Here is a 12641-nt window from a genome sequence, read left to right on the forward strand (position 1 = left end):
TGTAGAATTCCAAATATATTCATATTTCGTGTTTGATAGGGATGGATAAGAGGATTAAATATTGCATTTTTATTACTTCGGATGAAAATTAAAAGTGATTTTATGTATAGCTGTTGCACATCAAGGACCTGAAATTCTTGATAGGCCAGTTCTGTCAGATAGCGACTATCCTGGCTCAAGCAAGTCTTTATGATTGCTCGCTGTGCAATTCCGACAGCTCTCAAAGTGAACGAGGATGCTCCACCCCAGGCCAGGATTCCATAATTTATAATTGATTGAACATAGGCGAAGTATGTCCTTCTCAATTGATTGACTGAAAGAACCTCCCTCAACTGTCGAAAGGCATATATTAGTCTACGAATGCGACATTTGAGGTATTCCATATGAGGAGTCCAACAAAGCCTGCAATCTATGAAGACTCCAAGATATTTGTATTTTTCCACCTGTTCAAGCGTCTCACAATTACAGGTAAGTGACAGGTGGTCATTACATGAGTGAAGCTTGAGACATTCTTGAACTGGCATACAATTTTTCATAAAATATATTGGCAAATATTTGGTTTTAACACCATTGAGTGTGAGTTTATTTTGATCGAGCCACTTCTTCACATGTGAAAGGTCTTTTAAGGCCTCACTGGAAGCGTCCCGCCAGTACGTCCACAGGAAACCAATGCAGTATCGTCGGCAAACAGGAACAGTTTGCCATTCAACTGCATTTTACTTATATTATTTATATAAATTAGGAATAGTATAGGACCTAAGGTGCTTCCTTGTATAACCCCATAATCAACGGGCATAGAGTCACTACCAATTCCATTTATATAAACTGACTGTTTCCTGCTCTGGAAGTAACTCTCAAACCACCTCAATGAACCATCTCTGATTCCATAGAGCTCCATTTTTCTCAAAAGCTTCAGTCTCTCCACAGAGTCAAATGCTTTTGCAAGATCTAGAAACGTGATTAAAACATGTTTCCGATCTTCCACCCTCTGCGTGATCTCTTTTGTTATATCAAACAAAGCATGTGATGTATTTTTATCCATTCTAAAGCCATATTGATTATTTGCTATGATGTTATTTGTTTCTAAATAATTCTGTAATTGGTTTTTCACTGCTTTTTCGAGGATCTTAGAAAATATGCTTAGCATAGAAATAGGTCTGTAATCACTTATAAGATTTTTAGTACCAGATTTAAAAATAGGAATGACTTTTGCCATTTCAAAAGCATTTGGAAACTGGCCTGTTCGGATACTGACATTAATAATGTGAAGAAGAGGCTCAATCACCACGTCAATGTGTTCTTTTATGAATTTTGAATCAATGTTATCAAGCCCCGGAGCAGAGCCACCACGCATCCCCTTCAAGATCTCCCGGATGTCCTGTTCGTCAAGTGGTTGCAGCCTGAAAGTGGAATTAACAATGTAATCATCATCATTTACCGCTTCAGGGCCCCTTTCAGGAATTGCATCAGCCAATTCAGCACCTACATTTGAAAAAAATTATTAAAGGAGTTACCTATTTCTTTTATTTCTAAATCAGAAGGTGCGCCCCCCTGATGAAACTGCGCCAAGGGGAATCGCTCAGCTGAACCTGGCCTACAAGCCAGCTCATTAACTATAGACCAAAATTTTCTACAATCACCCCCTACACTATCCACCTTATCCTTATAATAATGTATTTTAACATTCTTTATAGCAACATTGAGTGCGTTCCTATAAATCCTGTACTCCTCTTTCAATCCTACATTAAACGGCTGCCTCAACACCTTTTTGCTCAATTTGTCTCTATGTCTTATTGAATTAATAAGCCCCTGTGTAATCCATGGTTTAATCTTTCTATTCCTGGCTGAAACTAATTTTATTTGAGTAAATCGTTCGATTGTTGATGTAATTTCATTTATGAAAGTATCAGCACAGTAATCAACGTTGTCTGTAACAGCAGTGATACCACCCCAATCTTTTTCTAACAGATCGGCCGCAACATTATTCCACTGGGTCACTCTGTATGTAGGTATGTTTGGCCGACAATTTTTCGAGTCTACAGGCACCCCGGAAGCTAATTGAATAAATGTCGGATAATGGTCAGTTATAGCTGTTTCCATGATTGCAGATTTTACTTCCATATTTCTATCATTTTTTACAAAAAAGTGATCGATACATGAACTCCCCGCAGGACGTGTTACCCGATTCATAAAGCTGATGAAACCCAACTCATACATCATATCCAGGTAACCCTCCTGCACGGAGCTCAATGCAACACCCAGAATATTAATATTAGTATCGCCACAAAAAAATGTGTAAGGTTTTTCTATCATTATTCAAATTTAAGAGATAATTCCGGAGAGCAACAGTGAAAAGATTTATATCAGTATTGGGACTGCGATAGGCAGCCAACAGGTGGCAGGGCACACCGTTAAAAGTAAAGTATGAGCCAGGCAGCTAGCGATCCCGCCCAGACACAGCTGTTCACAGGAGGAAACTGACAGTGAACTGTCAATGTACACTACCACACCATCATTCTGATTGAGTTTACTTCCAGAGCGATAGACATCATAACCCGGGAGCCGCATCACAGACTCATCATCATCTAACCACGTTTCAGTCAAAACAATACAATTGATTTTAATAACTTTAAAACTATCTAATAATATTGAAAATTCATCAAAGTTTCTTCTATAACTGTGTATATTCAACTGTAAAATACAAAATTTATTACTTATTGTAAAAGCATTTTTTTTTTTTTTTAGATTACGTCCTAAAGACTCCAGTCATGGAGTATAAGACAAGTCATGTTATTACATAATAATTCTAACACTAAGTAGTTCAACCTAGTTTAGGTTTGAAAGGAATTCTTGTACACTATAAAAAGCTCTATCAACTAAATATTTTTTCATTTGTTTTTTGAAAATCTTCAAATCATCAATCATCATTACTTTTCAAGATTTGAGGTAGCTTGTTATAAAATTTCCTACCAATATAATCTGGTTTTTGTTCAAATAACCTACTATTGTGACCCATTATATGATAATCTGCTCTGATTCGTGTATTATACTCATGAACATCTGAATTCTGGATCACACCACATATACACTCCATATTCCGTTTTCACATGCATTTCAACTTCATATACATACAAAGATGGCACAGTTAATAGACCAAGCTTTTTAAATAAAGGCCTACAAGAGTCTAACCTATTCACTTTCTCTATACATCGGAGTGCCTTCTTTTGAATATTAAACACTCTGTCCATATTTTGTTGAGATGAATTACCCCATACTAAAATAGCATACCTAATATGAGATAGTATAAGTCCATGGTAAGCAGTTAACAATAGTTTTTTATCATTCAGCCTAGCAAGCTGCCGCAGGACAAATACCCCAGATGATATCTTATTACATATCCTCTCAATGTAAGGATGCCATGTTAATTTCCTGTCCAATAAAATTCCCAAGAATGCTACTCTCTCTTCTTGGTCTAATTCATTTTCCTCTACAAACACATTTATTTCTCTATCCTCTACTGAATTATATTTACTTTTGAATTGTAGGAATTGACATTTCTTACTATTTATTGTTAATTGCCTTTGCTTCAAGAATTGGACAATTGACTGTACTCCAGTAAAAGCATTTATTTCTCTAGACTATCTAATAAATAATTGTTAAAGATAAGCGATGTGTCATCAGCAAACAACAGAGCTCTGTGATCTTTTAACTCTTTTGGTAATTGGTTCACATACAACAGAAACAGTAAGGGACCCAGAATTGAGCCTTGAGGTACTCCAGCCTGGACCTCCAGTTTTTGAGATTTAATTTTTACTATTTCATTCCCATCCACCTTGGTAAGCTCAACACACTGGTTTATACCTATGAGATATGATTCAAACCATTTTAGTTCTATACCATTCACACCTACAGTTTTTAGTATTTCCAATAATATTCTATGGTTCACACAATCAAAAGCTTTGGATAAATCAAGAAATATTGCGGCTGCCTTCTCACCTGAATCTATTATATCTATTAGTCTTTCAACAAGGGATACTATTGCAGTCTTAGTAGATTTCCCTTTCTGGAACCAATGCTGTTCATCACATATGAAATTAATTTCTTCCAGGTGCATCAATAACCTATTTAAAACTACTCTTTCAAAAATTTTACTTATTACATTTAGAATACTAATGGGTCTATAATTTCCAACTCTTTCAGAATCACCGCTCTTGAAAATTGGCAAAATTTTTCCTTGTTTCAGATCATCAGGGAAAATAACTGCTCTAGTGAAGTATTAAGGAGATGCAATAAAGGGTCCAGTAATTTCATTTTCACATTCTTTTAAAATTTTGCTTGAGACCCCATCCAATCCTACTGTTTTTTTGTTATTAAAATTTTTTATTATTCTTGACAACTCATCTCTTGATAATGGATGAAATTTAAATACCTTTTCAATTGGCTCAGCATTTAATGTAGTTGTATTATAAGTATTAGTGTTCAGTGACTTTTGGAGATTATATGCAACCTGTTGATAATATTTATTGAAAAAGTTACAAATGTCTATACTATCATCCATATAATTTCCATGTTCATCGATTATCCTAGGGACATTGGTAACTGTATCTTTTTGAGCTGCTCTCCTATTTCTATTAATTACCTCCCAAACAGCAGAGTTAAAATTGGTACTAGTTGTTGATACTTCAGCTGTTTTCTTACACTTAGCTTTCCTCACTTCTTTTGCATAGTTTTTCTTTAGACATTTGTATTTGACTTCACTCGGAACATCCCTCACTAATTTAAATTCCTCATAAGCTTCCCTAACAATATTTCTTTGAGTAAGAATATCTTCAGTTATCCATTCATCTACTTTGTTTAATTTACTTTTTACTTTGACTTTTTTTATCGGACAGCATACACTAATGTGAAATCTTAGAGTATCAATGAATTGCTTATATTTGTAATTTAGGTTACAACTGTTATAAACACTACTCCAATTTTCTTGAAGCAGTTCCTGCTTCAAACAATTTATATTTCCTAGCTCATATTGCTGAATTTCTTTCACAAAATTTTTTTTCTGCTTGGATTCTGGCCCTGCAACTTAACATCTAAAATTTGATAGTTATGATGTGATAGATCTGAGCTACCTAACCTGACATTACAACCTTCTATATTTGTGAGGATATTATCAATAATTGTCTGTGAAGTTCGAGTTACTCTTGTATATTCGTGGACCTTAATTTCTTAATTATTCATATTAATAATATCTCTAATATCCTCTGTCATTTTATCCTGCCTGGCAAAATCGGTATTGAAATCTCCTACTACTATAACATTTGTGAAACGAGCGGTTGTAATTTCCAAAAGTGTATGGAGCAGCTCACAAAATTTTTGCCAGTCTCCATTTGGTGACCTATAGATACCTAGCACTGCTACCTCAAATCGATCATCAATTTTTAACCTTAGTCCCGTCACCTCTAAATCCATCTCAACAGAAAATCTCTTAACAAAATCCAGTTCATAAGTTTGGGTATGTTTAGCATTGCTAGTGAATATACATACACCACCACTTCTATGAGCTATTCTACAAAATTCTGATCTCAGTGAATAACATCAAAATATTGCTCCAGCATGAGGCCATTGTTAAAAGTAATACTATCATTTAGATTTAATTCATCGGATTCATCGTCCGCGAAAAACATTTATGAGAATATTTTTCAAATTGAAATGAAATGTACTCTATTACTGAAAAGGAAAAAGGAAGAGAGGAAAAATAGTAGAAATAGAAATGTAATTTTTGTAGAAAATTGAGATTTAGGTTGAAGAATCATAAGTCGGCCACCTCAGCCTACCGGTGACAAAATTAAATCACGGTATTGTACAATGGAGAGTGAAGAATAGAAATTATTTTATGTTTTATTTGTTTTCACTTGAAAACATTCTTTTTAATCAATGGTCATTTTCAATATACGTGAATAACCAAAGACAACATTGACTCTTTATCCCTTTGTAACTTTTGGTAGGGAATAGGTCAAAACAAACAGTGGGAAGCAGTGCAGATAACAATTATTTAGCTCTCAAAAGATTAGATTTATCAGCGAAAAGTGGCTTAGCTGAGCGATGCGGATCAATTCCGTAAACAAAGAGTAGCTTATTAGCCCAGTCAAATAGTCATTATAATGCGGCCCGACCAAACAAAAATTAAGGTAATTGATTTTATTGTTTTAATCGGTCCATTTGGGTATTAGTAAGAGTAATCTATGGTTTCCCACCAAAATTTCTGAAGGAATAACTTTTGGCAGCCTGAAAACCAAGAGATTTTGGTACTTTTTTCAGTTTTTTCACGATATCTACAAAACCAATTGTTCAATCAATATTTTTGCTCTATTTTTTTTTGAAGAAAATTAAATTCTCTACAATTTTCATTGCCTATGTGTTTTTCTATCTCCAATAGGAAGCGAGTTATAGCTCGTTGAAAATTGTTAATTTTTTTTCAACTTGGCGAAAAATCGCTAAATCAATGTTTTTTTTTCCTTTTCACTTCTTATAAAGTGGTATATTTTTTTATCGTAATTGGAGTATTACTAACTTGTCAATACAATCACTAATGATAGAGTTGGAACAAAAAAGGTATATTTTAGGGTGGTGATTTAATTTATGAGACTCATGATTTGGCGCTAACTTCTTTTGGGTGAAGTATTCACTAGAGTAGTTTTCATAAAAATAGTCCTATTGAGGATGAAACAGCAGAGTGCCTCCTCAACACCCCCCCCCTCCACCTTTAAACACCAAACGACGTTAAAAGTTCATCAGGTTTAAATATGAAATATGAATGTACTTTTATTTATAATCAGCTGATTTGGCAACGTTGCATCAACTCTCACAGGACTATAAATTCACTCTTAGGTAAATAGTCCCTACTCCAGTAAGAACTATAGAATCTACTCTAGTGGTTACTCCAGTTTTGAGGAAGTCATACCTATTATTGCTGCCTCTGTGGACGTTTGGATGGGCCAGGTTGTTTGTTGTTTATCTCCTGGTGCTCTGGTGCTTTGCCGGCCTCACTGTCATCATTTTTAGGGTTGCCAGAGTCCGGGGACAGGTCATCTTCATTCTTAAGGTTTGCCACCACCATATTTTCGCAGTTTACCCCATCGCAATTTTTGCAGATGGGTGAACATTTCAGTCCTGCTTTGATGCATATATATGCCCTACTGCATCCAGTCTTACATTAGCAGGACACAATGTGCTGAAGAGACTCTGGTGCAGGCTGCTGTGTGCTGAAGAACACTGCCATCACCACTCACAGACCACCAACATGTTTTAACTTGCTGTCAAGATTGGATTAGGTGGTAACAGTGGCAGAAGTGATGACGTACAGCATCCTCAGTTGGTTGAAGTCTTGGGAGGCTATGTTCACTCCAAGAAGCAGATTTGACAGAGAGCTGGTTGAGGGTTAAGTCTCGCACCACTGTACAGAATCTTTAGAAAAGTTTCTCCTGCATCCACCACCTCCTGTTGGGTTCCATTAGGTTTGTTGAAAATGCTTACTGTGTCCTCCAGTTATGGGTGGGTTTTGAGTGTAGAGCATAACTTCAATTTTCTTCGGCCGAAAAAGGCAGATGTTGTGTCACAATCACTTATGGTGTAAATGGAGAGTATGTGGCTGTAGGATTGGGGTGAAAAGGCATAAAAATTATTATTGTAGATTTAGCAAGCATTTCATCACCATTTCGTTGAATTCTAGAAGTTTATATAACTTTCTGTGTAATTTATAGTAAAATAACTTTTATTTCACTTATTATTGAAATCTAGGATCCAAGCAAAAATACTATGTTATCTATTTGAATGAATTAATCTAATCTTATCTTTAACCACACACATCATCCCTCTTCTGCCATATTCCTCTGGGAACCCCAAATGACAGCTGACTTGGCTCCTTTACAATAAAAAAACTATCTCATTTTTCATGCATTAAGAGCCAGTAAGATTGTCACTGACCTTATGAGCAGCATGATAACACCATTACCACGATAAATTAATACCATAGACGACTTGAAAAGAGGAAAAAATGAAAAATGAAACGTGAATTTAGCAATTTCTCTTAAAGTAGAAAAAATTATCAATTTTCGACGAGATATAACTCATTTCCTATTGGAGATAGACGATATACCTAAAAGTGAGTTTATAGTCCTGTGAGAGTTGATGCAACGTTGCCAAATCAGCTGATTATAAATAAAAGTACATTCATATTTCATATTTAAACCTGATGAACTTTTAACGTCGTTTGGTGTTTAAAGGTGGAGGGGGGGGGGTGTTGAGGAGGCACTCTGCTGTTTCATCCTCAATAGGACTATTTTTATGAAATCTACTCTAGTGAATACTTTATAATTTTCACACTATAACACTGTATAACGTGCACTTTTCATTTCCAACAATGACCGTTTTTAGCAATTAGCAGTTGGTCTGAATTCACCCAAAAGAAGTTAGCGCCAAATCATGAGTCTCATAAATTAAATCACCACCCCAAAATATACCTTTTTTGTTCCAACTCTATCATTAGTGATTGTATTGACAACTTAGTAATGCTCTAATTACGATAAAAAAATACCAAATACCACTTTATAAGAAGTGAAAAGGAAAAATCATTGATTTAGCGATTTTTCGCCAAGTTGAAAAAAATTAACAATTTTCAACGAGCTATAACTCGCTCCCTATTGGAGATAGAAAAACACTTAGGCAATAAAAATTGTAGAGAATTTAATTCTCTTCAAAAAAGAATAGAGCAAAAATATTGATTGAACAATTGGTTTTGGAGATATCGTGAAAAAAACTGAAAAAAGTACCAACATTTCTTGGTTTTCAGGCTGCCAAAAGTTATTCCTTCAGAAATTTTGGTGGGAAACCATAGATTACTCTTACTAATACCCAAATGGACCGATTAAAACAATGAAATCAATTACCTTAATTATTGTTTGGTCCGATGTACTATTTGATTGGGCTATATTGAGAGAGAACAAGAAAATAATATAAAATAATACAGAACATAGCTTAGCAGCTTGGTGAATTGTTATGAGCTTTCCCGAAATACTGCTTATTGTAGAAATCACTACAGCTGATAAGATTAGTTTATTATTTACTGAGAAGCAGTCTTAAAGAATTTAGTGTCTCTCCACATTACGCTCTTATACCGCAAAACAAAAATTGATAATATTCGGAAATGATCACGCTGAAACACCCATCCAATACCAAATGTTTAATATAGAGCTATTGCAATAATATGCTCGAGACTACTAATAGAGATGAATAGACATAAAAGAGTTACAATATGATATGATAAGACCAACACAAAATATTATCATTGAGAAAAAAAAACAACTTCTGTTTTAAAGAAAGAAAAACTAATCACACTCCAATATAGCCTAGCATATTTATAATCTATCCAAACAAAATATAGATCTACTGTAGATAATGGATTCATTACTATTGATTATTGAAACATATTAGGATACATTTCAGATGAGAAAATAAAAATTTGATTGCTTTAAAACTGCAACGTACCTACATGAAAAGAGATAGTATTGTGTTTTTGTTGATATTGTTATCATTTGTTGATTAATTACCGTAACAGAATAAGTTATTTTTGTAATCGGTCAGTTTTCATGAAACACTTAAATAGATAATGAAATAATAAGAATGAAGAAAGGACTGTAATATAAAATTTGAAACCTAGACTTACTAAGGTAAGCCCTATAAATAAAATTGTCTTTGAACGCCCTAATGCAAAAGAGATCATTTAACGGAATGTTATTGAATCAAGTCTAACCAAGAATTAATTTATACTTTATATTTCAACAGATGTTTGTAGTTGGCACGTCGCACAAATCTTTTTCGCAATTTACCGTGTAGATTCTGCCCTTTTCAACAATCCTTATCTTGACAGAGCCATTTTTGTCCACCCAAACATATTTGAAACCAAATTCCTTCTGTAATTTTCTGGCTTTGGATAACAAGAACCTACGTTGGGCAGTCAGAGAGAAATTGATATATACTATTGGATCTCACCTTGCATTCCTATGTGGCTTGTTGATAACTTTTTCACGCTGCGTTTTTGTTGCATTATTTGGTGGGTGATTGTGCGTCGTACAAACTTGACTATAATTGGTGGCAGGTTTCGTGAGTCCGGGCGTTTTTTAAGACGATGGTAGGTATCTATCGCCTCGTCGCTTATCTCAACACCCACAGCTTTGCATGTTTCGAGCACTACTTTTGAAACGTCCTCTTCAGCCGTAACTGGAATGCCATGTAGTTCCAAAGTATTTCTTCTCCCATATTGTTCCAGATCGTCCGTACGTATGGACAGAACACCAAATTTTCGTTTTAAAGATTCATTTTCACTTTGCAGGGCCCTAATTAATTCTTGTTGCACTGCTATCAGGTTTCCTTGCGTGTGTAAAATACTAGCATTGTTGTCGAGTTTTTGATTACACAAATTGAAAGATTCCTGCAGTTCTTTAAGACAGTTCATGACATCGGTTTTGAAGTCATTGAGGGACAAACTATTTGGATCCACAGAGCCCGAGGAATGAGTAACGAACCCCGCACCAGGGGTCTTGATAGGAGTCGAATTTGGGCCAGCACCACGTTGAAGCCGAATTCCCACCATACAGCCCCCACACTTCCAAGCACCCTTTGCCAAGATCTCGAGTTCAGCCTCACTCAAAGGTCTGTCTGACCCACTTTGAATACATTTTCCATGGTAAATCGAACCGCACTCCGAACACAATATCGATGAGTTTCTGCCCGACCTAACGACCGGCAAACTGCACTCCGCACACATACTCATTTTTATTTGACAAAGGTCTCGGAAAAGGTAACGTAAGATATGTATGAACTGTAATAGGATCACGTAAGCGATATATTTGGATTCTACGAATCAATAAATAATTTTACAAAAACCGGCAGGCGAAGAAGGATGACCGACGAAACTTAACGATTCATAACCTGAACGGTAGCTGATAAGAGAGAGAAACGATTAGCGACTGCCTCTAGCCAACTCTCAGATAGAACTGTGTGGCCTACTAATGATCTTCAACTCGGATGGTGGTGTGCCTGTGGCTCTGTTGCTCTGGCCTCTCTGTCCGTTCGCAAAAGGCACTCCTGCGAGACAGCACAAAAACTACGACCAGTATCAAGCTTATACTTGTTGTACATATCACTAAATAAAGTAAGAAATGAGAATTTCCTAATACTAGACTTAGATTATTCTTGTGCTCAAACATTAATAGTTTTTCTAAACCAATGCTGATGTGACTATCAGCAAGACTCTCCCTTATTTCTTTCAACGTTTCGAAAGTTAAATTTTGTTTGATCAGTTTCTCTTTCTCGTGTGCTAGCATCATATTTGTGATTTTTGGTATATGTAAATGTGTTATGTTACGTTGGTATCTGAGATTGCCCTTTATTCTTGAAAATATTCGACCATTTTTCCCAAAAACGTCGCATTTTGCAATGTTTCTTATCATTCCTGATTGATTTAAAATAACTTCAGAATTTTCTTGTTTGGGGAACGATAATTCACTTAATTCGAAACAATTTAAAACTATCTCATACGGCTCTGAAACGCTGTAAATCCAGTCATTTCCGTTTTGGATTAAAAATGGATTTGTGATGTTTTTTACTAGTATTCTAGGACATACGGTCACAGCAGATTCCGAAGACATAAACAAGGAAAATATACACCCATTAACGGTGTTATACAGTTATAGAATTTTGACAAAAATAGAAGAAACTTTTCCTACAGAAATTCAGAGTATCATGTGTAACTGGTGCATAGTATTGTCTATCTTTGGATATGAAAACATATTCATGTTCGACTTTCCACTTGAGCCAGTGTTTCAGCTGCGGCTGATAAAGTGGAATCGCATCGACTTTATAGGTTTTGAATTGTCTATCCATCGAACTCAAGGGAACTGTAAAAAATAATCTTATCCCTGATGGGGTAGTAACAGCTTGTGCTGTACATAAATCATAGTACATAGAAAGATCTTCCTCATTTACAGGAATTACAAGTTTCAGATGAGGTGGTATAACATTCGATATATTACCAAGTATATTTACAAAATCAGGGGGAGCTAACAGTTTACTACTAACTCTTCCTGCACTTACTAATTCTAATGCTTGTCTAAATTCAATAACTCGAAGCTTTGCCTCGTCAATAGTTTAATCTAAATTTCGCAGCATAGTAGTGAACTTTAAATCGAAGAGAAACTGTGACATCATATCATCAGCAAGTTTGCTATCGTCTGAAGGTGCAAATTCATTATGTGCAATTGACAATTTAGTCATTATCTCATTGATTGCCTTAGTATCTAGAATAAGTTTTGAGTTCATGTCCTTCATTAATGTTAGCTGTGTTTGCCTAGAGCTTAGCAAAATTCCATTAAGCTCTTTTAGTTCTTCAACTTTGGAATTTACATGGTCCAAATCATCAGTAGTAGGCGTTCCAAAGAGCCATTTAAGCATGTATCCCCCAGCATTAACTAGTCCTCGTTTAGTTCTATCACTTTCTGGTAAGAGCTTGAACAAATCATTTACATCAGTTTCATATGACTACCGTACACCCTATCGTATTCAAACTCAACATTTTCTACACAAACTTT

The 12641-nt window shown here is 35.3% G+C and overlaps 2 protein-coding genes across 3 annotated transcripts in view; one reads left to right on the forward strand and one right to left on the reverse strand.

The window, feature by feature from the left end:
• The window catches only part of LOC111050394 (carboxypeptidase D), a 296777-nt gene that overhangs the window by 152789 nt on the left and 131347 nt on the right, over positions 1-12641 (forward strand). The window lies entirely within an intron of this gene.
• On the reverse strand, positions 1248-11043 carry LOC120354325. The gene is made up of 2 exons (XM_039441294.1): positions 10511-11043; positions 1248-1400 (listed from the first exon to the last, which is right to left on the reverse strand). Exons 1-2 carry the CDS (start codon positions 10823-10825, stop codon positions 1386-1388), a joined length of 330 nt encoding a protein of 109 aa, XP_039297228.1. The 5' UTR covers positions 10826-11043; the 3' UTR covers positions 1248-1385.

This window comes from Nilaparvata lugens, chromosome X (genome assembly GCF_014356525.2).
Source record: "Nilaparvata lugens isolate BPH chromosome X, ASM1435652v1, whole genome shotgun sequence".
NCBI lineage: Eukaryota > Metazoa > Arthropoda > Insecta > Hemiptera > Delphacidae > Nilaparvata > Nilaparvata lugens.

Bases quoted from the DNA above. Each gene is read 5' to 3' on its own strand.
- LOC120354325 (XM_039441294.1), bottom strand. From the start codon at position 10,825: ATGAGTATGTGTGCGGAGTGCAGTTTGCCGGTCGTTAGGTCGGGCAGA.